The 22,695-nt window shown below is 48.6% G+C and overlaps 1 protein-coding gene across 1 annotated transcript in view; it reads right to left on the bottom strand.

Moving 5' to 3' along the window:
• Positions 1-230: 230 nt before the first annotated feature.
• The window catches only part of RSPH14 (radial spoke head 14 homolog), a 590,080-nt gene continuing 567,615 nt past the window's right edge, over positions 231-22,695 (bottom strand). Inside the window, exon 6 of the mRNA XM_086942804.1 lies at positions 231-647. Within this exon, the coding sequence (XP_086798930.1) occupies positions 409-647 (239 nt within the window). The 3' untranslated portion in view covers positions 231-408. The remainder of the gene's footprint in view (positions 648-22,695) is intronic.

Raw genomic sequence — 22,695 nt, 5'->3', positions numbered from 1 at the left:
CCTGAACAAAGGGCAATACTGTCTAAGTATCAATATTACTATTATCACACTTTCCAGGCATTTTATTCAGCAATAGGAACACCGCCCAGAAACCAAGCCTCATTTTTGTCCAAAAGGCACATGGTTATATTTGCTAATCCAAGGTATATTTTAGTGGATTCGTCTCTGAATAGGAGGATATCCGTCTATCCCAACCCCATATTCATACAGCAGACCACGACACAGTTACAAATAGGTAATGTAACATATTTTATTTCTTTTAAGAGTTTTCTCTTTAGCCTGAAGTACAAGTGGAATATTGATCACTACTTGAGGATAGGTAGCCCGAAAAAGATCTGGATTCTTCATTCATTGACCAGTGACAGTTGAGTTTGGTTAAGCGTTGGGCCAGTGCTCCTCAATCGCAGTTTACGGTTTCCACTCGATGACACTTAAGGCGATGGTGGCAGCCTTCCTTACAGCCTCACTGGGGTCGTCCAGCAGTTCCTGCAGCAATGGAGTGTGATCCAGGAGTGTTTTGCGCCCCTCTGAAGTTTCTGACAGATTGGTCAAACATTTAAGGGCGTTCAGGCGCATCTTGCTGAGGCAATCCGTAACCAGAGGTAGCAGCGCTGGTATTGCACCAGAGTGCAGGGCTGCGTATTTACCTGGATAGAAGAGAGACAAACAGAGTAGGACCATTAGAGAGGTAGAGTACTCCAGGCACCGGAAGAGGGGCTACAGAACTCCACCTCCCAACAATTTTTCATGAAAAACAATTAACATTAGATACATTCAATTTTTAACAACAGCTTAGAAATTCTGCTTTAAAAAAGGTACTTAATTCTACAATTGACTGAATTATCCCTTACATATTGTGCCAAATAATTCAATACAGATGTTATGTTTAGTGTAAAGGCAGATGTTGTATGCCAATTCTCTGATGGAAGTCAGTTTCTGCTAAGTAGCCCCATTTACTGCCTGCTTCTGCTCTCAATGAGGTATGTCCAGGGGGCTTGCTCAAGAATGCAGGACACAGGGTTCTCAACCACAACCCTGGCAGTCTACCCTGTCCACCAGACTGGTAATCTGTCATAGGAGCAGCTCCGCCATTTGATAGGAGGAGCCTCACCCCACAAGCTCCACAGCTGAAACAAAAAATGATAATTACGTTTATTTAGTACCATTTTATTTTTCAGCATCCCGTCCCACGTTAAGTGTCAGGACAGGGCAGGGCCAGTGCTGCCAAGTGGCAGCAGCAGGGAGCTGTGTGCTTTAAAATGCTCATGTCTCTTTGGTCGGCCGTCTGGGACGGCCAGCCAGACATGCACATTTTAAAGTTCTCTAACATAGATGTCTTAGACAGCTGGGTTAGAGAAAGCGCAGGCCTCCAGTGCTTTTAGGAGCGCTGAGAGAGCCGCTGCATCCAATCCTGGTGTTGCTCTCATGGTGTGAGAGCAGAGCCAGGATTGGGTAGTGAAATTTCCTTGTCCAGTGTTTCCAGGAGGAGAGAAGACACCAGATGGATGACGACGTCGTGCAGCAAGTTAGAAAGGTTAGTCAATTGAGAGGGGCGTGGCTTGGATGCCGCGCAGGATGGCCGGCTAGGTACGGAGCTCCGCCGCATCGATAACCTCACGGAGTCTTTTTCCTGATGTAACCGGGACACTATTGAATACCGTCGACTAATTGGGCTGGCGGAACATTACCGGCATCAGCGGAGCAGCTTTTCACCGCTTGTGGAGCCGTTTTTGCCCTTCTCCGCGATGAATTTTCTGCCCCTCACGGAGCCGCCATTTTGAAGCTCTTCCGACCGTCGAACCCTCTGCTGACAGGAGCGGTCACTTCACGACGTGTCACTGGACACCAACGACTTTTCAGACACCGACTCTATTTCAGGGGTGAGAATTATATATATTGTGCAAGACGCTTTTCCTGCATCTTTTCTCTCATCTTTGAGGAAACGCCCTATTACTCAGTTTTACGGCTTTTCACCCCTGACATCTGAATGTTTCCCGCCCTAAACATGCTCGGTGCTCTGAAATACTTTTTCTCCTCAATTTTTTTCCTCATAGCGCTTTGACAACATTCTTTGAGACTTTCTACCTGCTCTCCTGCGCCTCAACTACTTCAGGATGCTCCTTCATGTGCTTCCATTTTAGTCAGCCTTTCACTTCTGTACTCGTCACCTATCCTACTCATATTCCCTGTTGCCTTTTCAGTTGAGCTACGTCAAGGTGCTTCGCTTGCCTTTTCTCTGGAACATTTCACATGCACCTTTAGTCGTCTCACAGGGATTTGAGACTGTTTGTCGCACGTTCATTTCTTTCTATGGTCAACTTACGTAAACCTAAATTTGTCTTCACACCATCGGGGACTACTTCTGGCACTGCTTCTTCATCTGGTACAGATAGAGCCACCACATCTGCGAAAATGTCGACTCCAAAATCATCATTGGCTCATACTACCACCAGTAAGTCTTCCCCACCCGCACCGGCGGGCAAGCGTCTCAAACAAAACTCTCCTACGCCAGAAGACAATCCTTCGCATTCTTCTACTGACCAAATACTCGAAGAACTACGTGCACTACGCCCATTTATTGAAAAAACGAGTACAGATATGCAGCTCTTAAAAGATAAATGGGAAAATATGGATGCCCGTCTTTCTACAGTTGAACAACACCTTCCTGACGTTCAGTCCAATTCACAACGTATTGACTCATTAGAAAAAACGGTCCTCTCACTCCAAAAGCATACAGAGGATTTGGAAAACCGAAATAGGAGGAATAACCTCCGTATTTACAATCTGCCGGAAAATCTTGAGGGGGACAACCCAGTGACTTTCTTCACCACTTTCTTGCCGAAACTTCTGGACCTGCCACCTTCCACCTCCATCAGTATCCAACGAGCACATAGACTAGGCGCCAGAACGGGCTCCTCCTCAAAACCTCGTGGAGTCATTATTTTATTCCTGAAATACACAGATCTTCTATTGATTCTTTCAGCTGCGAGGAATATAAAACAGGTTTCTTGGCAAGGTCAACGAGTCTATCTATCTCAGGATGTATCCAACGTCACTGCCTCTAGACGTAAAGAGTTTCTGTCTATGCGTCCATCTTTGCGCGCCCTGGGAGCACGATATGGCTTGTTTCATCCCTGTACTCTCAGAGTCACCTATAGAGAAAAGACTTGGTCGTTTCAGGAACCTGGAGAATTGCGGAACTTTTTGCTTCTGCACAGTGAAGAAAGGATGGATGCTTCTTCTTCTGCCTCGACTAGTGGCTGAAATTGGACTTTTCTTATTTGACCTGTTTGTCCTCCTAATGGCTTGTCTTTGACTTCATGTATTCTCCTTGCCTCTCATCTCACTCTATACACTCTATTTTCATATTTCCTTTTTCATATTTCCTTTTTCATTCATCTGTATCTGGCATCTTCTATATTTCCCTCTATTTTTCTGTTTCTACTTTTTGGACCTCTAATGTTACGTTGACATGTTCGGTATGTTTTAACATTTTTTCCCTTTCCTTTCTTCCCCAGACGGATATGTATCGGATACTCCCCTCAACACCTTGTCCCATTCCATGTTCCTTTTGTGCGGTCTCGATGTGGTTCTCCTCCTGATCCTGGTCCGTACGTCTTGTAAAGCATCACCACCTCCCCACCTTCCCCTTGTGTATTTTTTCCCTTTCAGGTATGTTTAATACAGTCGTCCTTCTGGATTTGTACTGTCTTCTATGCATTCTCTCTTTTCTTTCTTCTACCTTTCCCACTGATCTTCCTTCTTTTTTCCCATCCCTCTCCTACTCCCCTTTCCTTTTTCTTCTCCCCTTTCTACCTGTTCTTCCTTCTTCCTTTTTGAAGAATTTTATGGTTAATATTTCTATACAGTTTGCATTATTTCATGTACAGTATACTTTTGCAATTCTTGCTTTAGAACAGTTTAATAAGCTTTCACCTTTAAAGTTGTTTCATGGAATGTGAAAGGATTTAATCACCCTATCAAAAGGCAGAGAGTACTTTCCCACCTCTCCTCTTACAACCCAGATATCGCCCTTATCCAAGAAACTCACCTATCTGACATTGAATCTTTAAAGCTAAAGCGACTATGGGTTGGAACTGTTTTATTTTCTCCCGCTTCTCAAAAAAAGAATGGAGTAGCCATTTTGATTCATAAGCGACATCAATGTAAAATCGTTCTAGAGGAAAAGGATGATGAGGGACGTTGGGTCCTAGCTAAACTACTAATTAACAATATCCCCCTTACAATATTCAATGTGTATGGTCCCACATGTTTTGATTCCTCTTTTTGGCCCTCCATCACAGCCAAATGTATTCAACATAAAGATGACGCTTTTTTATTAGGTGGCGATTGTAACCAGATCATTGACCCATTTTTAGATCGTAGATCCTCTGTTCGTTTTTCCCCTCATAAACCACATAAACAATTCCTTGACACTATTACCCAAGCTCACCTTGTAGATTCATGGAGACTTACTCATCCAGACATTATGGATTTCTCCTTCTTCTCTCCTCCTCATGCTTCCTTCTCCCGCTTAGACTATATCTTTCTATCCTCATTTCTTTCTCAACACCTTATTTCTTCTTCTATTGAACCGATTGTCATCTCTGATCATGCTCCTATTATTACTGTTTTTGACCTTCTTCCTCCTATTCCTAAATCTTCTCGCTGGCGCTTTAACCCTTCTCTTCTTACTGACCCTCTTTTCTCCTCCTCTTTTCGTTCTTTTGCTTCTGAATTCTTTCATCTTAATTCTACACCTGATACCCCACCTCATACTCTTTGGGATTCCTTTAAGGCCACAGCCCGAGGTTTTATTATTGACTTTGTATCTAAAAAGAAGAAAAAGTTCCTTCAAAAACGTAAACTCACTCTTGCACATATTAAATCTCTGGAACATCAATTCTACACTTCCTCTGATAAGATTATGTCCCCTGAATTGCTTAAAGCTAAGATTGCTTTTAACAAACTCACCACAGATTCTGCCTCCTCTTTTCTCCTCCGGAGCAGCGCCCGCTTTTATGGAGGTCGAAACAGGTCAGGTAAATTGTTGGCTAACTATTTAAAGTCTCGTAAAGAACGTACCAATATTGATTCTATTTACTCCCCCTCTAATGTACTTCTTCATACCAATACAGAAATTTTGGAACAGTTCCACGCTTTCTATGAGACTCTATATACTCCGGAAAACCCTCCCACCCCTGAACTTATTCAATCTTATTTTGACAACATACCTCGCCCAGATACTTCCCACCTCGACATTTCGGCTGTTGATTCTGATCTTACTCTTTCGGAACTGTCCTCTGCTCTATCCTCCCTCACTAAAGGCAAAACCCCAGGACCTGATGGCTTCCCAGTTGAATTTTACCTCCATTTTTCGGATCTTCTTTTACCCAAACTTTTATCGCTCTTTCAGTCTTTTTGCTCCACTGGTTCAGCCCAAGGCTCTTTTCAGGACGCTACCATATGCCTTATCCCTAAAGATGGTAGAGACCCTAAATTTTGTAAAAATTATCGTCCCATATCTCTAGTTAATGTAGATTATAAAATTTTTGCGAAACTATTAGCTCTTCGCCTTGATCCACTCCTCCCACATCTCATAGGCAAAGAACAATGCGGCTTTGTTAAGGGCCGATTGACCTCGGATAATTCTAGACTCTTCCTTAATGTTTTAAGTAAAGCCCCTTCACTATCGATTCCCCTTGCAGCCATTTCCGTGGATGCTGAGAAAGCCTTTGACCGGGTTGACTGGTCCTTTCTTCTGGCCTCCTTAAAATGGCATGGCTTTAACTCTAAATTCATATCTTACATTTCTTTGATTTATTCTATGCCCAAAGCTTCTGTTCTCGTTAATGGTCAACTTACTTCCCCATTCACACTCCAACGTGGTGTTCGTCAAGGCTGCCCCCTATCACCTCTTTTATTTATTTTGGCGCTGGAACCTTTCCTTACCTCCATACGCAATAATCCAGCCATTTCTGGCTTCCCGTATGGTAAACGTCATCTTAAATTGTCTGCATATGCCGACGATATTCTTTTGTTTATTTCTGATCCGCCCACATCAGTCCCTGCCTTATTAGATGAATTTCAAAAATTCTCCCTGGTCTCTGGTTACAAAATAAATTCGGACAAAACAGAGATCCTTCCTTTAACAAAATTTTGTCTTCCCCACTATTTCACGGCCACTGGCTTTGCTTGGAATTCTACGAAAATTAAATATCTCGGTGTCCTGTTTTCTAGCTCTATTTCTTCCTCTATTCAACTCAACATGAATGCAGTTATAACTAGAATAGACTCATTACTCACTTCTTGGAATCCACTATTTCTTTCCTGGTGGGGCCGCCTTGACTCCATCAGAATGATGATTGCCCCTATTCTGATTTACTTGCTATCCATGCTCCCACTTCGTATTCCAGCCTCCTATTTCCGCCGCATTGACTCTACGTTGTCCAAATTCCTTTGGAAGCAGAAAAAAGCTCGCATTTCGCTTCTCAACCTACGTAAATCTAAGCTTAATGGAGGTACCAACTTTCCAGACTTTCGCCTCTACCATAAATCCTTTTCCCTTCGACAGGCTTCCCGCTGGTTATCCCAGGAACCCTCCCCTTTCTCTCCCCTCTGGCTTTCTGTTGAACAGGAATTACTGCTTCCGTACTCTTTCCAGGAAGTAATTCGTTTTACCTCTAAAGCCCCATGCCTTACCCCTCTTTTATTCAAGCATACTTCTTTTCTTTTACGACCTTTAGTTTCCCCTACCTCAATGACGCAGGAATCATTCCTACTATTGCCTATATGGTACAACTCACTTATATTAATTAACAATCGACCTATCGCATGGCCCTCATGGAGAGCGAAAGGTGTTATTTGGATACGTCATCTTTTTGATGGCTCATCCCCTTGTTCGTTTCCTGCATTTCGTTCTCAGTTCCAATGCCCTCCTTCTTTTGCAAAGAAATTCCTTATCCTTATGGAAACCATTCTAGATCGTTATTACTCTCTCCCCTCTGAAGACCTACCCACCTCATCTTCTTCCTTACTCACTGTCCTTTCCACAACTCCTAAAGCTTCCATCATATACCGCTACTTTTCAGCCCCCAATCCAGATCGTCTTAAATCTAAATTGGAATTGTCTTGGGAGACAGACTTACATTCTTCATGGCCGACTTCTCTCTGGGACAAAATATGGGCTCGAGCCTTGAAGATTTCCCGTACTGCCTCACTCACTCAATCCCTATTTTTCTTTTATCACAGACTCTACCTCTCTCCTCTCTCTATCTCTCGCTTTCAACCTGATGCAACATCTGAGTGTTGGACTTGTAACGCCCCTTCTGCTGATCTTTTTCACCTCTTCTTTCTCTGTCCTTCAACTCGTATTTTCTGGTCTCAGATCTTCTCTCGCCTTTCTCGCATTTTCAATCTCTCTATTCAATTTTCTACTTCTTTAGTATTTCTTGGCAGCCTTTCAGAAGACATAGACCTCCCCCCACACTCTCGTGGTCTTTTTGACCTTATGCTAGCTCTGGCCTTACAGCATATTGTCTCTAATTGGAAATCCCTGAACAAAGTATCTCTCAATTGTTGGTGGAATCTTGTATGTCATTCACACAGACTTGATGTGGCCTTTGCCTCCTCCTGTAAACCTTCCCGGAATGTTGAACTTTATTGGCTACCTCTTACTCTCTACCTCGATCAATCCGCGAACAAAAGTTACTCTCCACTTTCTTCGGATAATTTCAAGCCCCCCTGAGCACAAGTACTCTTGCCTGAAATTTTGCTGCACGTTATTTCTCAATCTTAATATTGTAATAATTTAGCTCATATTGACCTCATTTCCACTTCTTTTTCATTCATGCAATTACTCATACCATGATTATTTACTGTACTTTTGATTGCCATTTACTGTATTTCTTATTGTTGCTTACCCATCTTCTACGATGAATACCATGTTTTTACTTTTCCTCTCTCCTCCCTTCCCCTCCCTCCTTTCCTCCCCATAACTTAAAATGCTTTGTTTTTCATCGTGATATTGGCTGCTTCTATTTACCTTCCCCCAGTTTATAACTTTTTTCTCATATTTGCTGATGTCACCTTATTGTATTACCTCTTTTATCTCTAATAAAGCTTTCAAACTTAAAAAAAGAAAGGTTAGTCAATTGAATTAATTTAATTTTTTTGTGCCTCACCACCCTCAGTCCAAGCCGGCCGCCACTGCCATCCACTCTGTTACGAGTCGGCTGGACCATCATGTTTCCACCAGCAGTGCACTCACTGCTTCAACCAGCGGAATCCTTACATCGACAGCCCGAGAAGCTGGGGGCCACTGGTGTAAGTACCTTACACCATCTCCACTATTTTGGGCAGATGTTCTGGTGTACTCTTTTTCTGTTCAGACCTGCTTTGTAAAGCCTGGTGGTCTCAAAGAGAAACAAAAATACTGACACACCCTGGGAAAAAATACATAGGGGCCCATTAGGATGGCGGGCGGGTCGCCCCCGCCAGGCCGGCGGTAGCCACAGCCGGCCTGGCGGGGGCGATCCGCCGCCATCCGCGCCGGAGTGACCCCCCTTCATCTTAGTATGGCTGGGGGGACCACGGCGGACGGAAAGACCGTCCGCCGCTTTTCCGCAAACGGGGCGGAAAAGGGTTCATATGGTGGCGGTGTCTATCAGACACCGCCAGCCATATTACAATGGCCTTTGACAGATGCCTTTCCGTGGCGACAATGCCGCCACGGAAAGGCATGCAGAGTTTGCTTTGGGGGCCAGATGCAGGTCCCCATGGACTCCGGAGGGGTGGGGGGTGCACGTGGGGGGTGCACATGGGGGGTACATATGGTACCCCCCAGCAGTTCCATGCACAGCATGGCAGGCACCGCGCGGTGCCTGCCATGCTGTGCATGGAAGTGCACAGCATGCCTTCCTGCCATTGTGGCAGATGGGCCCGCCACAATGATAGGAATGCTGGATGCGCCCGCCACTGTGGCGGGCACATCCTAATGCTGGCCACGGGACCCCCGCCCTTATGGCGGGCGGTCCCTTTCACCGGTAGGATGACGGACGGACAAAGTCCGTCCGTCAGCCTAATAGGCTCCATAGTGTCAGTCATTTAGATTTTGTTTTTCAAAAACAAACTCCAGCTTTGAGAGTTTGTGTTTCTAAATCAAAAACCGTTTGCTTAATGGCTGCATGAAACATGACAGCCCCTCAGGAAACTTTCAGTGGCTTCAGAAGAGCCTCTGTGGAAAAGCTCTTCTGAAGGCATACAGACATGTGCCAGGCAGGCAGGGATTTCTCACTATGCTTTGTTGTTGTCTGCCGGGACTGCATAGTACATCCCACTGTTTCCCTGCTGGAATGAAGCACAGCTCGCCAGAGTCTAAATCAACTCCTTAATAATTAAATTCCTCTATTGAAGAGTGCACTACTTTGCTTTTGTTTAAACACTTGATGTCCGATTCACAAAGTTTTTTCTGTCCATGGCCAAGATGGCGGCCACATTGGACACTTACTGAGAAGCTTCATGTTAGGCCTTTTGTGGGCTGACCGACTACGTCACCTCAGGGAGCCCTCATAAGAGGGCAGCCTCTTTAGAGCCACAGGATGGCACACTGGGCAGCCTAGTGTCCGGTGAGCCCTTAGGGGTCCTGTGCGTCACTTCCGGCCGAGGTGGGGGAAGGGGAGAGGTGTATATATGCCTCCCCCCATCTGGCGGCCCCTTTGTCCCTCACCCTGGTGCCATTGGCTGTGACAGTCCCCCCACCCAGGGCTGTGGCAGAGTTACAGGGCGATCTAGAAGTGGAAAGGTACACAGGGGTACTCTCTTCAGGATCACAAAGGGTGCTGAGGCCTAACATCCCCAGGAAGTCTGTGCGGTGGACCCTGGGGTGCGACGGTGCCCCGTCTGTCCTACGGGCGGTTGGAAACCTGTACAACTGGGGGTCGCTTGAACGCTACGCCCCTTGTAGGGGGGGTGCGAGTAGGGGGGTGGACCGATAGTTCACCGGAAGTCGGAGGGGCTATCCCCTCACCACAACCGCTAAGCAGCGATTGGCTAAGGCCACGTTGCAAGTTGGCCCATCAGGTGGTAGGCCGCATGGGGCGGCTTACCTTTGGATCGCCTGTAAGATAACCCACCATGTTGGCATATTTGGTAGGCTAATAAACCTCTTTATTTGTGTTGCAGGCGGAGTTACAGGGCGATTCATGAACTCAATGGGTGCTGAGACCTAATATCCCCAGGAAGTCTGTGCGGTGGACCCTGGGGTGTGACGGTGCCCCGTCTGTCCTATGGGCGGTTGGAAACCTGTACAACCGGGGGTCGTTGGAACGCTCTGCCCCTCGTAGGGGGGGGGGGGCGTGAGTAAGGGGGTGGACCGATGGTTAAGTGGGAGGGGCTATCCCCTCACCACAACCGCTAAGCACCGATTGGCTAAGACCATGATGCAAATTGGCCCATCAGGTGGTAGGCCGCGAGGGGCGGCTTACCTTTGGATCGCCTGTAAGATAACCCACCATGTTGGCATATTTGGTATGCTAATAAACCTCTTTATTTGTGTTGCAGGCGGAGTTACAGGGCGATTCAGGAACTCAATGGGTGCTGAGACCTAATATCCCCAGGAAGTCTGTGCGGTGGACCCTGGGGTGCGACGGTGCCCCGTCTGTCCTACGGGCGGTTGGAAACCTGTTCAACCGGGGGTCGTTGGAACGCTCTGCCCCTCGTAGGGGGGGGGGAGGCGTGAGTAAGGGGGTGGACCGATGGTTAAGTGGGAGGGGCTATCCCCTCACCACAACCGCTAAGCACCGATTGGCTAAGACCATGATGCAAATTGGCCCAACAGGTGGTAGGCCGCGAGGGGCGGCTTACCTTTGGATCGCCTGTAAGATAACCCACCATGTTGGCATATTTGGTATGCTAATAAACCTGCAGCAATTTTTCTCACCAAAAAGTTGTCTTGTCTGCTTATTTATGTTACCTGTATGTTGCTGCAGGAGGGCTGGTGAGTGTGACCGACATCGCTGGGGCCTAGGATACGGCCTGTCAGTCTCCCAGTCGGAGAGTCCGGGCTGTCGGACACGAAAGGCAGGGCCTGATGACCTGAAGCAAACTTTGCCCCTACCGCCAGAGCTGATTGTGACACAGCCTGACCCTCATTTGAAGTGCGGGGCCACCGGAACTGTCTGACCTCCCCCCGGGGCTGCTGAGTAGCAGGAGTCGGCTGTGGGGAGCTTAGAGTGGACAGCTGGTGCTCCTAAGGAGGAGCCCTGCATCTGCCTGCGCTACGCGGCCCATCTGTCTCCAGGGTGGAGCCACATCACCATCCAGAGGAGCTGCCCGTGGTGTGTTTGGGCCAGATGTTCTGAGGCACGCTGGGTCCCTGCCACCGGAGCCAGCTGTGTAGTGTCCTGCTGGACACGTTCTAGTGTCTCGGCAGGTACTTGTATTCCAAGCCATTCCATTGAGGGCTGGACACACATGCACCTCACACCCATCCATCACAGACGTCAGAAGTAACGTGACCCTGCTAATAAAAGGGCCCGGGTGCACGTTCTCGAGGCCCGTTCCAGTATCATTATAGTAGCATGTGGGCCCAGAACACAACAAGCTGTACTGCTGCCCAACCTTCATCTACAGTGCAGGACCTGCCGGCACTATTTGACCTCCCCACCCCCTGAGGCTGCTGAGTGCCGGGAATCGGCCACGCATCCTTAGCCACAGAACACCCAGGCAACTAGGCTGGTGAGCACTGGAGGGGGCCGCGCTGGGGGCAGCCTGCACTGCGCTGGGCGTTGAAGCCTGGGGCCTCGCATTGCAGGAGAAATCGCCCCCCATAAGGCGCTCGAGGGAACTTGACGTGGACCACTGCTGATCCTAGGGAGAAGCCCTGCCTTTGCCCTGTGTCACTCATGGTGTAAACTGACTTTTAGTTCCCAAAAGGATCCTGGCTGGACTTTACGACATGCGGCGCCCAGGGGGTCTCACATAGGAGCCCCTCCGGGGTGGGGAACTCCTGAGAGGACTGGAGCTGGCAGAAGTGAAGGACTGCAGTGTGACTGTGCTGCTGGAGGCCGTAGACTGACAGGGGCGGTGGTGGTTGAGCGGCGCAGGGCCTGTTTCCTGTTGACTTGGATGCACTGAAATTGAAGCTACCCCGCCAACCTCTTGACTGCCCAGGGGGCTGCGTGTTGCCCTTCATGGAGCCATAGCTCTTGCACATGGGACCCCACTTCTGCGTGGCTCTACTTCTGGAGGTTCCTACTCCTGAGAGGGACTGGCAACTCCCCTTCTAGAATCTGGGCTGAGATAACACAGAACCGTCACGGGGAGGTGCCGGGCACCATGGGGTCCTCAATGTAAACTCTCGACTCTGTGACCAACCTGCCTTTGGTGCTGCCTCAGCGGTATTATACAATGGCACTGAGAGGTTAGCTTGGCTGTAGAACATCTGTTGCTGGCAACCTCCTCTTCTTCCCTGTAGCCCTTGTTTGTCCATGGTGGGTGACCTCCTCCGAAGCCACTTGTTACCTTCCTGCAAAGTGAGGCCTACCCCCCCACCCCCTTCCTCCCAACTACTTTGGGATCCTCCGCGTCATCACATCCGACCGCGTGTGAAGCCATTGCTATGTCTCCTACCATATGGGGAAGAACAGATCCATCAGAACGGCACCTGGTGAGGCCAGCGTGGAAGCACCCTCCTCATCCCTGCCGACGCCAAATATGAACACCCTGCAGCATCTTGAAAACACGCTCCATAAACAATCAGAACAGTCAGAACAGTTTGAGAAGGTACTACATGTTATTCTGGACACCACAACCTTGCTAGAAGCGAAAATCGATGCAGTGTCCCTCGACATGGGCCTCCTACATGTGGACCACCACAAACTGTCCGACAGAGAGTCGATGAATCAAAATCGGCAATAAGACAACTGTCCTCTTCAGTAAGCAAATTACAGTTCAAGCTTACGATGGCACATGAGGAACTGACAGCTTTATATCACAGGGCGGAAGATGCGGAAGGGCGCTCTTGGCGCAACAATGTCTGCTTTATTGGATTCCTTGAACTTCCCCGTTCTGAGCTTTTCCTGGAAGAGTGGCTGATGGGCACAGTATTGGAGGACAGGATACCTGGTCTGTTCTCTATTGAGAGGGCGCATCGCGTCCCGGGGCCCCAACCTCGGGCTGGAGCACAGCTCTGCCCTCCTATTGGCCAATTTCTCAATTTCTGGGACCTTATCCTCCAGCTCTTCTGCACTAAGGGCACATGGTGCTTTGAAAACACAATCATCTCTGGAGGTCCAGCGTCAGTGCAGCTCCTACATAAAAGTCAAGCAATGTCTGCGCGAATTGCAAATCCGATACGCGCTCTAGTGCACGAGAAGCTTAGGGTCATCAACGGTGACTCTTCTCAGATCTTTATTACTCTGGAGGATGTCTAAACCGGGGAACAGCCATTACATTGCGGCGGGTACCCTGCATGCCATTACAACGCAAGTATCACCATGCATAGTCTTTACTACAATTTTTTTTACAATGCATCTGCTTTTACAACACATGCCTTTACAACGAATTTCATTGTAAAGGTATGTACGGTAAAAGCACATACTTGGTAAAAAGATATAGGCGATCCACATCGTTGAGAGGAAACAGAGGCTCACCCGCTCGCTCACAACGATGTGCACTGCCCCTCAGAAGACCGCAGGAACCAACTAAGTACCAAGAGGAGAGAGAGGAACCACGAGGAGAGAGAGGTAAGGGGGATTGGGCCTGGAGTTACTAATTTGGCGTCATGTAGGTGTAGTGTTTTAGAGGTTAGGGTAGGCAGAGGACTGGGGATCATGCAGGGTAGTGTTTTAGGGTAGAGCGAGGACAGAGGGTCAGGGGAGGGTTGTGCAAGGGTAGTATTTTAGGGTTTCGCATAGGGAGAGGGCTGGGGATTGGGGGAGTCGTGCAGGGGTAGTGATTTAGGATAGGAAGAGGACTGAGGGGTGGGGGTCATGCAGGGGTAGTGTTCTAGTGTTTAGGGTAGGGAAAGAATTGGGAGTCAGGGGTAGTGATTTAGGGTTTAGGGTAGGGAAAAAGATTGGGGGTTGGGGGATCATGCAAGAGTTGTGGTTTAGGGTTTAAGGTAGGGCAAGGGATGGGGGGCCGAGAGGGTGTAGTGCAGGGGTAGTGATTTAGGGTTTAGGTTAGGGTAGGGTAGTGTTACTTACATTACACACTTTTACCAAGTGTATACCTTTACCACGCATGCCTTTGCATTATAACAACATGTGTGGTAAAGGCATATGTGTGGTAAAAGAATGTGTTGTAATGGTAGGTCGTTGTAAGCGTACTAACGTAGTAATACCCGGGTTGTAATGGCACGCATATTTAGCATGAGTAGTAACATCATACAACTGTGTAGACCTGGCTTCATGCAGAGGGCCTTGCCTGCACAGCTAACACTGAACATGGGTAATAGACCTGGGTGACACCTAAATAAAGGCATCGGCGAGCAAGTCACAGTATCAGTCCGGATCGAGAACAAGTTGCCGTAGAACAGGTGCAAGCTGTGGAGGTGGCGGCGTTTCACCACCACGTCAACTCCTTCACTGCCCTTTGGGATGAGCCACCGAGGACTCTGGCTCCGATGCCTGTGTTTCTGAGTCTTCTTTGGCCTCCAGCTCCATGGTCCCCAAGATCATCCGAGGTCCGCTGACGACCTCATCTGACTTGTGTCACTGGGGCACTGAAACCTCTCTCCTTTCTATCCGTCCCGATAATCCTGGATATCACTATTTTTTTTATTTTTTTTTTATATTTTTAAAACCTTTATTGTATTAAAGCACACAGCTATTCAGCCTAACATCCCGGAGGCAAGGCAGCATGGTATCAGGAGAGGTATAGTGCAAAGCGATTCATATCAGGACAATGCAGGTTGTTTTTTATTTTATATACAAACGAGAACCTAAACAGAGGCGCCAAAGGGCGCAGAAGAGAGGCAATGGAGAAGGAGAAAAGCATATGAGTCAGTAGGAGGCGTCAGAGGTCAGGTAAGATTTTAGAGAAGAACGTAAGTAGGATGTAGGAAGGGGGGGAGGAAGGAACAGGAGAATTACATCATGAGTAATATAGCTGGTGTCATCGGCTACGGCGACAGGTGTTCGTCGCGGGGAATCGGCTCCGGTGGTAGGCACAGGTCACCTCTGTAAGCATTCCATGCCCCCCCACACCTTATTCCATGTCTGAGGCCGCCCCCTGGCAGTGTACACAGTCTTCTCACGTAGCATGCACCAATCCATGTTGGCCTTCCATTGCACCACCAGGGGGGCCGTGTTAGAGCCCCATTTCTGCGCTATATCCCTCTTAGCAACCATATTGCCCAGTGTAGCCCAACGAGTCTGCGCCGTGTTGTAGTCATTCGGCTCCCAAACATTGAGGAGGCACCTACGCGCCTCTGCTGCCAACTCAACTCCAGTCACCTCCCTCATCACTCGATGTACTCTCTCCCAATAAGGGGCAATAACGGGGCACTCCCATAAGATATGCATGAAAGTAGCAAGGGCTCCGCAGCCACGACGACAAAAGCCATCAGGCGAGAAGCCCATACGCACAAGCCGGGGGCCGGTAACATACACCCGGTGGAGAATTTTAAACTGTACCAGCCGCAGACGCGAGGAAATGGCGACCTCCTTAGGGGAGGACACAGCACTCTGCCAGTCCTCGTCGTCCAGTTCCAGGCCGTCGGCCACCCACTGGTCTCGCAAGCGCTGGAGGAGGTCGATTCTAACATTAATCAGCTTCTTGTAGGACAGAGAAATGGCGCTATCTGGCATATGCCCGTCCAGAACTCTGTCCTCCAAGGGGGAACTTTCTGGATATCACTATTAATGATGTGTCCTAGAGGGCCACACCTGCTTCCGTATTACAAATACCTGGACATCGGACTTAGATCCCTCGCTCTTATGCCACGTCCTAACACTGCTCCAATGAGGACTACTGCTTGTATTTTCTTACTTTTCCTTGGTTATTGCTTTAGATCTGGAAATGTGTGGGCAGCCCTGTTGCGAGTACTGCCCTGGATGGAATGATGCAGCACTGGCTAGTTAATGTTTATCTTTGAAAGTTTTGCTCCGAGGTTGTCACTATCGAAATGAGGTATCTCCTGGAATTTTCCACCAGCATATCTGTAACATTCTGGGAGGGCTTGCATGGATGGGACACAGTCAGAATGGGGGATGTGCACTATTTTCCTACACACCCTGAGCTCCTCTGCACAACTCGTAATCATGTTTGGACCTGCACCTGATTGCTCCGCTCTGCAATACCACAATATTATATGGAATGTGCGCAGTATGGCCACCCTGGCTAAATGCTACCACATTCATGCATACCTCAAATGCCGGAGTCCCCACATTGCCATGCTCCAGGAGACCCATCTCACTGCACCCGAGCTCCACAAAGCACGTGCTAAAGAGAGGTCAGACCTATGGGCCCGCAGTGTTGGCTTATGCAAGGGGTGTTCTCATTTGGATTGATCCAGTGTTCCCCTTTGCCCTGGGTATACAGCGGGTGGAAACTAATGGGAGGTACATCATACTGGAAGGACACCTGGACGGGGCTCCCCTCACCCTAGTGGCTTTGTATGTGCCCAACTCCAACCAAACGGTGTTCCTAGACAGTTTTATCCCAGCACTTCTTCATGACCCACTCAACACCAATTTGGGGGGAGGATTAAACTGTGCCTGATTTACACCCCAACCGCTCCACTCCGCCCTAACATGCAGCAGTGAGTACCCGCACCACATGATACTTTGAACAGTGGTGCATGTGTATGCACCTACATGATGAATGGCATCCACTGCCGATACTCTTCTTATTCCACACTATATGATGTACACACCAGGATCGACCTTTTTTTGTGCACTGCTTCTCTTACCTTCCGGGCCATCTGCTCTGAATATCCGGCATGCACTCTGTTGGACCACTTCCCCCTGCTGCTCACGTTAAGTTGGGGCAAGCAGAGCTCCACCCTACCTACTTGGCTACTGCAGGTTTAAGCTTTTTCTGAGCCTCCCTTTCGTGAGGATTTGACACTCTGCCTCACTAGGCATTTCATGGAGATCCAAGGTTCTGCCTCGTCATGCGCCCTGGAATGGGATGCAAATTAGGTTGTGGTTCGCGGCCACTGCCTGGCGGCCTGCTGGGGCATCCGCCACCGAATGACTGAGAAACTCCTGTCCATGTAGCGAGATCTTCGCCGGATGGAAATACAGGTAGTCAACCAGATGGCATCGCCTACCTGGCTGAGACAGTTGCACGTACAGCGAAGTAAGGTAGAGCCATCATTGGGTCGCCATTATTATCGTAAGAGGGTGGCCCTACAACATGCCCAGTGGCATGGCTTGTTCGTGAGGAGCAACAATGCACCCCTACTGCGGCGCTTCATAGCCATGACAGTGAACTCATTACCTCCCAGGTGGTCATTAATGCAACTTTCTATACTTGCTACTGTGAAGTGTATGCAGCACCTGCCTCCCTGTCTCCAGATTGTATATCTGGGTACTTGCATGGACTCTCTCTCCCTAAACTCAACCCTATAAAGCAGGCTGATTCGAAGAACCCCTATAGTTGGAAGAGATCCATGCAGCTATCTCTCAGATTGCTCGGAATAAGACCTCGGGCACTAATGGATCAAGTATTATGCCATTGTCTTCGCACAGACTTCCCAACACTTATTGACTGTGTTTAATGAAGCCAAGGACCGTGGCGAGCTCCCATATTCCCTTTGGGAGGATCTGGTCATGGTCCTACCTTTTTTAAAAAAATATATATATATTTTTATTAGGTTTTTACAGGTGATACAGTACAATCGTAAAAATGTGCTTGCATTGGTCTATCATACTCTCCGGCGAGTATTATAAGGTAAGAAGGACAGCGAGAGAAAAGTAGGAAAGAGATGTGGGAGAGAGAGAGAGAGAGCAATGTATGTCACAGGTTACAGAGGACTACAGAGTTTGAGGAGGTTATTTTCACCATACACATAAAACAGTCTATAAACCTAGCCCTCAAATATGGCCGCATCGATCCCCGTTGGAGCTTTCTTGCCCTGGCCCGGGGGGGGGGGGGGGGGGGGGGCAAGGATAATATTATCGGTAGGCCTTCTGGTTCTGCTGCTTATGGGGGCTTCTGGGGGGTCAGGAACCTGTCTAGTGATTCCCAGAACCCTCGGGAGGAGGCCTTCCACGGGGAGTACTGCTGCGCAAGATTGTCTGCTCCCCTGAGGTAAGTGATCCATTTTAGCCATGATTGGAAGGTTGCTTTGCTTGAGTCTTTCCAGTTGTTTAGGACTGTTTTGACCGCCGACGTCAGTAGGAGGTCCATGAGGTCTTTGTCCTGTTCCGAGGCCAGGTCTGACCTAATGTCCGCTGTGATGATGAGGTGAAGACTCTGTTTGTCTTACGCTTAAAGGTCTCGTCTATGAAGTCAAAGACCCTTCCCCAGAAGCTCTTAAGTGTGGGGCAATGAAATATTAGGTGATCTAGGTCCCCTCTGTGTGTGTAGCAGTTCCAGCATAGGTTGGACTCCCAGTTTGTGTGGGCGGTCCGAGGTCCAGTATGCCCTATGAAGCAGCCAGAACTTCGTTTGTGCTAGTACTGGGGTGATCTTATTTTATGTGGCTGAGGACCAAATCTTCCCTCACTCTAGCTCACTTAGTTTGCCCCCCATCTGTTCGTCCCAGTAGTCTGTTAGTTTGATGTTGCGTTTGGTGTTCTGTGCTACCTAATCCCGGCTATGACCAATTGGATGTTAGGTCGTATTGCCCCCTTTTGCTACTGAACCTGGAGTGTAAACTTTTGAGTAAAGTCTTGGACAACCACTTGCCTCCCGTTATCCATATGCTTGTGCTTGATGACCAGTCCAGTTTTATACCAGGTTGCAACACGTTTGTCAACATACATCGATTACTAAGCTTTATACACAACACCCCACCAGAGGCTTACAATCAAGTGGCCATATCATTGGACATGGAAAAAGCCTTAGATACTCTGGGGTGGGATTTTCTCTTCTCGACTCTCACCGCTATGGGGTTTGGGCTGGAGTTCTGCCTCGTCACGAACCCTGGAATGGGATGCACATTAGGTTGTGGATCGCGGCAACTGCCTGGCAGTTGCTGGGGCATCCGCCACAGATTAACTGAGAAACACGTGTCCATGTAGCGAGATCTTTGCCGGATGGAAATACAGGTAGCCAACCATATGGCATTGCCTACCCGACTGAGACAATTGCGCACACAGCGAAGTAAAGTAGAGCCTTCATTGGGTCACCATTATTATCGTAAGAGGGCGGCCCTACAACATGCCCAGGGTGATTGCTCTGGCAGATTAGTGGCATGGCTTGTTCGTGAGGAGCACCCTATACACAAATCCAACTGCAAGGGTGAAGACTGGCCAGGTGATATCAGACAGTCTTGGTATCCAATGGGGAACCCGCCAGGGGTGCCTGCCGTCCCCACTCATCTTTGTACTAGCCATGGAGTCTATTGCCTGTCACCTGTGGGGCAGTGCGCGTCTGTGGGGTATCCCAGAACTGGGCGCCCACCACTTTGTTTTGCTTCTTTGAAGATGACATCATAATCTACCCTTGGAATGTTGAGGCTGCTCTCCCTGACCTCATGCACCCGTTGGACAAATTTGAGGATGCATCGAGCCTGTCGGTGAACTAGCCAAAATCCTGCCTATTCCCTCTGGCACTGCACCCGACACCACACAGAGCCGAGGTGATGAGTATGCACCTCCAGTGGTGCTACGATTCCTTCAAATACCTGGGAGTGCAGATTTATCATACACATAGGGATCTCCAAGAGGGTAACCTCAACAGGGTAGTTGGCCCTATATGCCAATCCATGTCCTTCTGGCAATCGCTACTTCAACTTCAACTAGGTCGGGTGGCGCCTCCACTAGGTCGGGTGGCCACATCCACAATGCTGGTGCTGCCTGACCTGTTGTACTTTTTTGCAGCCGTGCTGATTGTGCTTCCGGCAGTTTCTTGAAGATGCCTAATGGCCTATTACTTGAACTGATATGGAATGCCGATTGACACCGTGGTCCAGCGTCCACTTTTGGAGGGAGGAGTGTGGCCCCCAAATTTTTACTTTACTACGCAGCAGCGCAGCTACAGTGGCCAATGGCCTGGTTGTGCACCGCTACCTGCCCCAAGTTACCTCTTGTCTGAGAGGGGCTCATTGTACAGGAATTTATACTTGGCTGTCTTATTCTTTCATCCGCCCTCAGCACGTAACGACTCAGATGACTGTGGCCTGCACTTGCTGGTGCAGATTTGTGCACCTGAAAAGCTCCCACCTCCCGTATTCTCCTGCAATTGTCATTTGGTACCTACCAACACTGCACAGAGCAATTCAGAGCACAGACAGGGATCTGTGGGGGGAAGCGGGCATTGAGCAGTTAGGGGAACTCTGTCAGGAGGGTGTTAGTATGTCTTTAAAACTTACTGTACTATTCAATATACGGCGCGCGTCAGTTCCTTACCAATTGTACTATTCAATATGCGTTGTGCATCCCCTGGGGTGGTAGAGAAGAGGAACCTCCTGCCTCAGAGGCACTGCATGCACTGTTATCCTCCAGTGGCACATGACAGGCCATCATCACTCTCTACACAGCATTACGTGTGACCCCACAAGACCACGCGGTGGGTACGCATGCCTGTTGTGACGCAGTGTTGCAGCAACCTCTGATGGACGAAGTTTGGTCCCGGGTTCAGCAGATGGTTAAAGGTGTATCCCGTAACCCCAGGTTCAGGTTTACACAGTTTAACCCCTTCCATGCACATGACGAGCTCAGCTTGTCATGAGCCATGGTTGCGCTGTGCTCATGACGAGCTGAGCTCGTCATGACCGCCGTGGCGCTCACACGCGGGGTTAATTCCCCTGCTGTGCTGAACGTTCCACGAAAACGGTTGTGGTCATGAAGAGCTCAGCTCGTCATGAGCACAGCGCCACCGTGCTGCATGACGAGCCCAGCTCGTCATGAGCACCGGGGTGCTGTGAGTGTCCCCTCTCCCCCAGCACAGCTGAGGAATAACCCCAGCGGCGAAGGGGTTAACTATATACATCAGGCCTACCTCGTCCCTCACCGCATGAAGCGTATGTTCCTGATACTTGCCCCCGCCTGCCTCCGATGGGCACTGCAAGAAGCAGAATCATATGGTGCGGGATTGCCCAGCATTGCAACCGACTTGGCATATGGTAACCGCAACAGTGGCGGAAATGGCAGCATATGCCTTCACTCCTTCGCCCCCCTACTGCCTGCTAGGGCTACTAAAGAGGGAGAAGAGCACTTACACAGATTCATTGATCTTGCCTTTGTTCTGCTCAAACGTCAGGTGGCCATGGCCTGGAAGTCTTCTGCGCCACTGGACCCTCATCAATGTTTTTGCGACCTCCTGACATGAACTCATGCGGAGGATCATACCCTTTGGGGCTCCAGATGCGGGGGATCTCCTGCACCGGTGCCGAGTGCTGGGAGACCTTCCTGCTTAATGTGGAAGCCAAAAAAGATACATGCCAACCTTCAACCTACATCTCCTTTTGGTACGTCTGGAGGGGGACGGGCTGAGGCAAGCCAAACTGAATGCTAATGCTACACCACATGAGGTATATTTGGTGTAGTAGTCAAACGATCACTACTTCCCATCATGCGCTCTTCAGTGGGCATGGCTGCCCCTCCTGTATATGCTGCATTCCTCTCCCCCATTTCATCCAGGGATGGGCTCTTCTACACCCATCCCTACCCGTTAGAAGCCATGTTTACGACCATTATCTGCGTTTTGTATATGGCGGGCGCCTTTCTGGTCTGCCTTTCTACCCTGACTTCTTACCTCCTCCGTGCAGTCTCATGAACTCGTTTTCTTGTTTCCCTTGTTATGATGTTTTTCTTTTTTTAACTATAGTGTTTATTATTGACAATTTGGAAGCAGAGACCACTGTGCTGCTGATGCTATGGACTATGTGACTTTTACATGCGCCGCATGTTGGGGCAGATCTCTGCCTGTTGTAGCAGCATTTTCTTCATATGCATAAAATTCAATAAACACATTTTTTTAAAGGTGATTCTTTGCATGCTATATCTAGATGAGATTCAAAAACCTAGAAACGATTAAAAGCAGCATGCAGAGTTCCTATTTAATTGTGCAGCAGTTCAGCAGGGTGTGCATAACTTCTACATCCTAAGCTTCCCAGGGGAAGGTCACAAGTAAATGCAATGCAAATGAGGTAAACACCCACAGAGTTCTAACTCTTAATTTATTAACAACTTTCAGTACTGCATTTCTCACATGTATCTACCCTTGCACTTCAATGGACCCAGGTACAAGTGGTGCAGAAACTATAGAAAACTGAACCAGTAATCCCAGTTTCCATGTGTGCTGTCGAAATGAAAGACTTTCCAAGAAGAAATATTTCCACTGTAAAGATAAATATGAAATTACAATGTACAAAGATTACTTGACCCGGCATATGGCCAATGTATGCACTCCTACAACACCTAACATGTAGAATTAGGAAAAACAGGCATGTGCTGTTGCAGGGATTCCGTGCTCATACAGAACTGTGCATAGAGACTTGGAACCTCAGTGAATTAGGGTGTACCAAAACTCACCTCAGTACCCAAAATCCCCTACCAGACTAGCTACAGTGTCTCA

The sequence above is a fragment of the Lissotriton vulgaris genome, chromosome 11, assembly GCF_964263255.1.
Source record: "Lissotriton vulgaris chromosome 11, aLisVul1.2, whole genome shotgun sequence".
Taxonomy (NCBI): domain Eukaryota; kingdom Metazoa; phylum Chordata; class Amphibia; order Caudata; family Salamandridae; genus Lissotriton; species Lissotriton vulgaris.
This window is presented reverse-complemented; position numbering and strand designations above follow the sequence as displayed.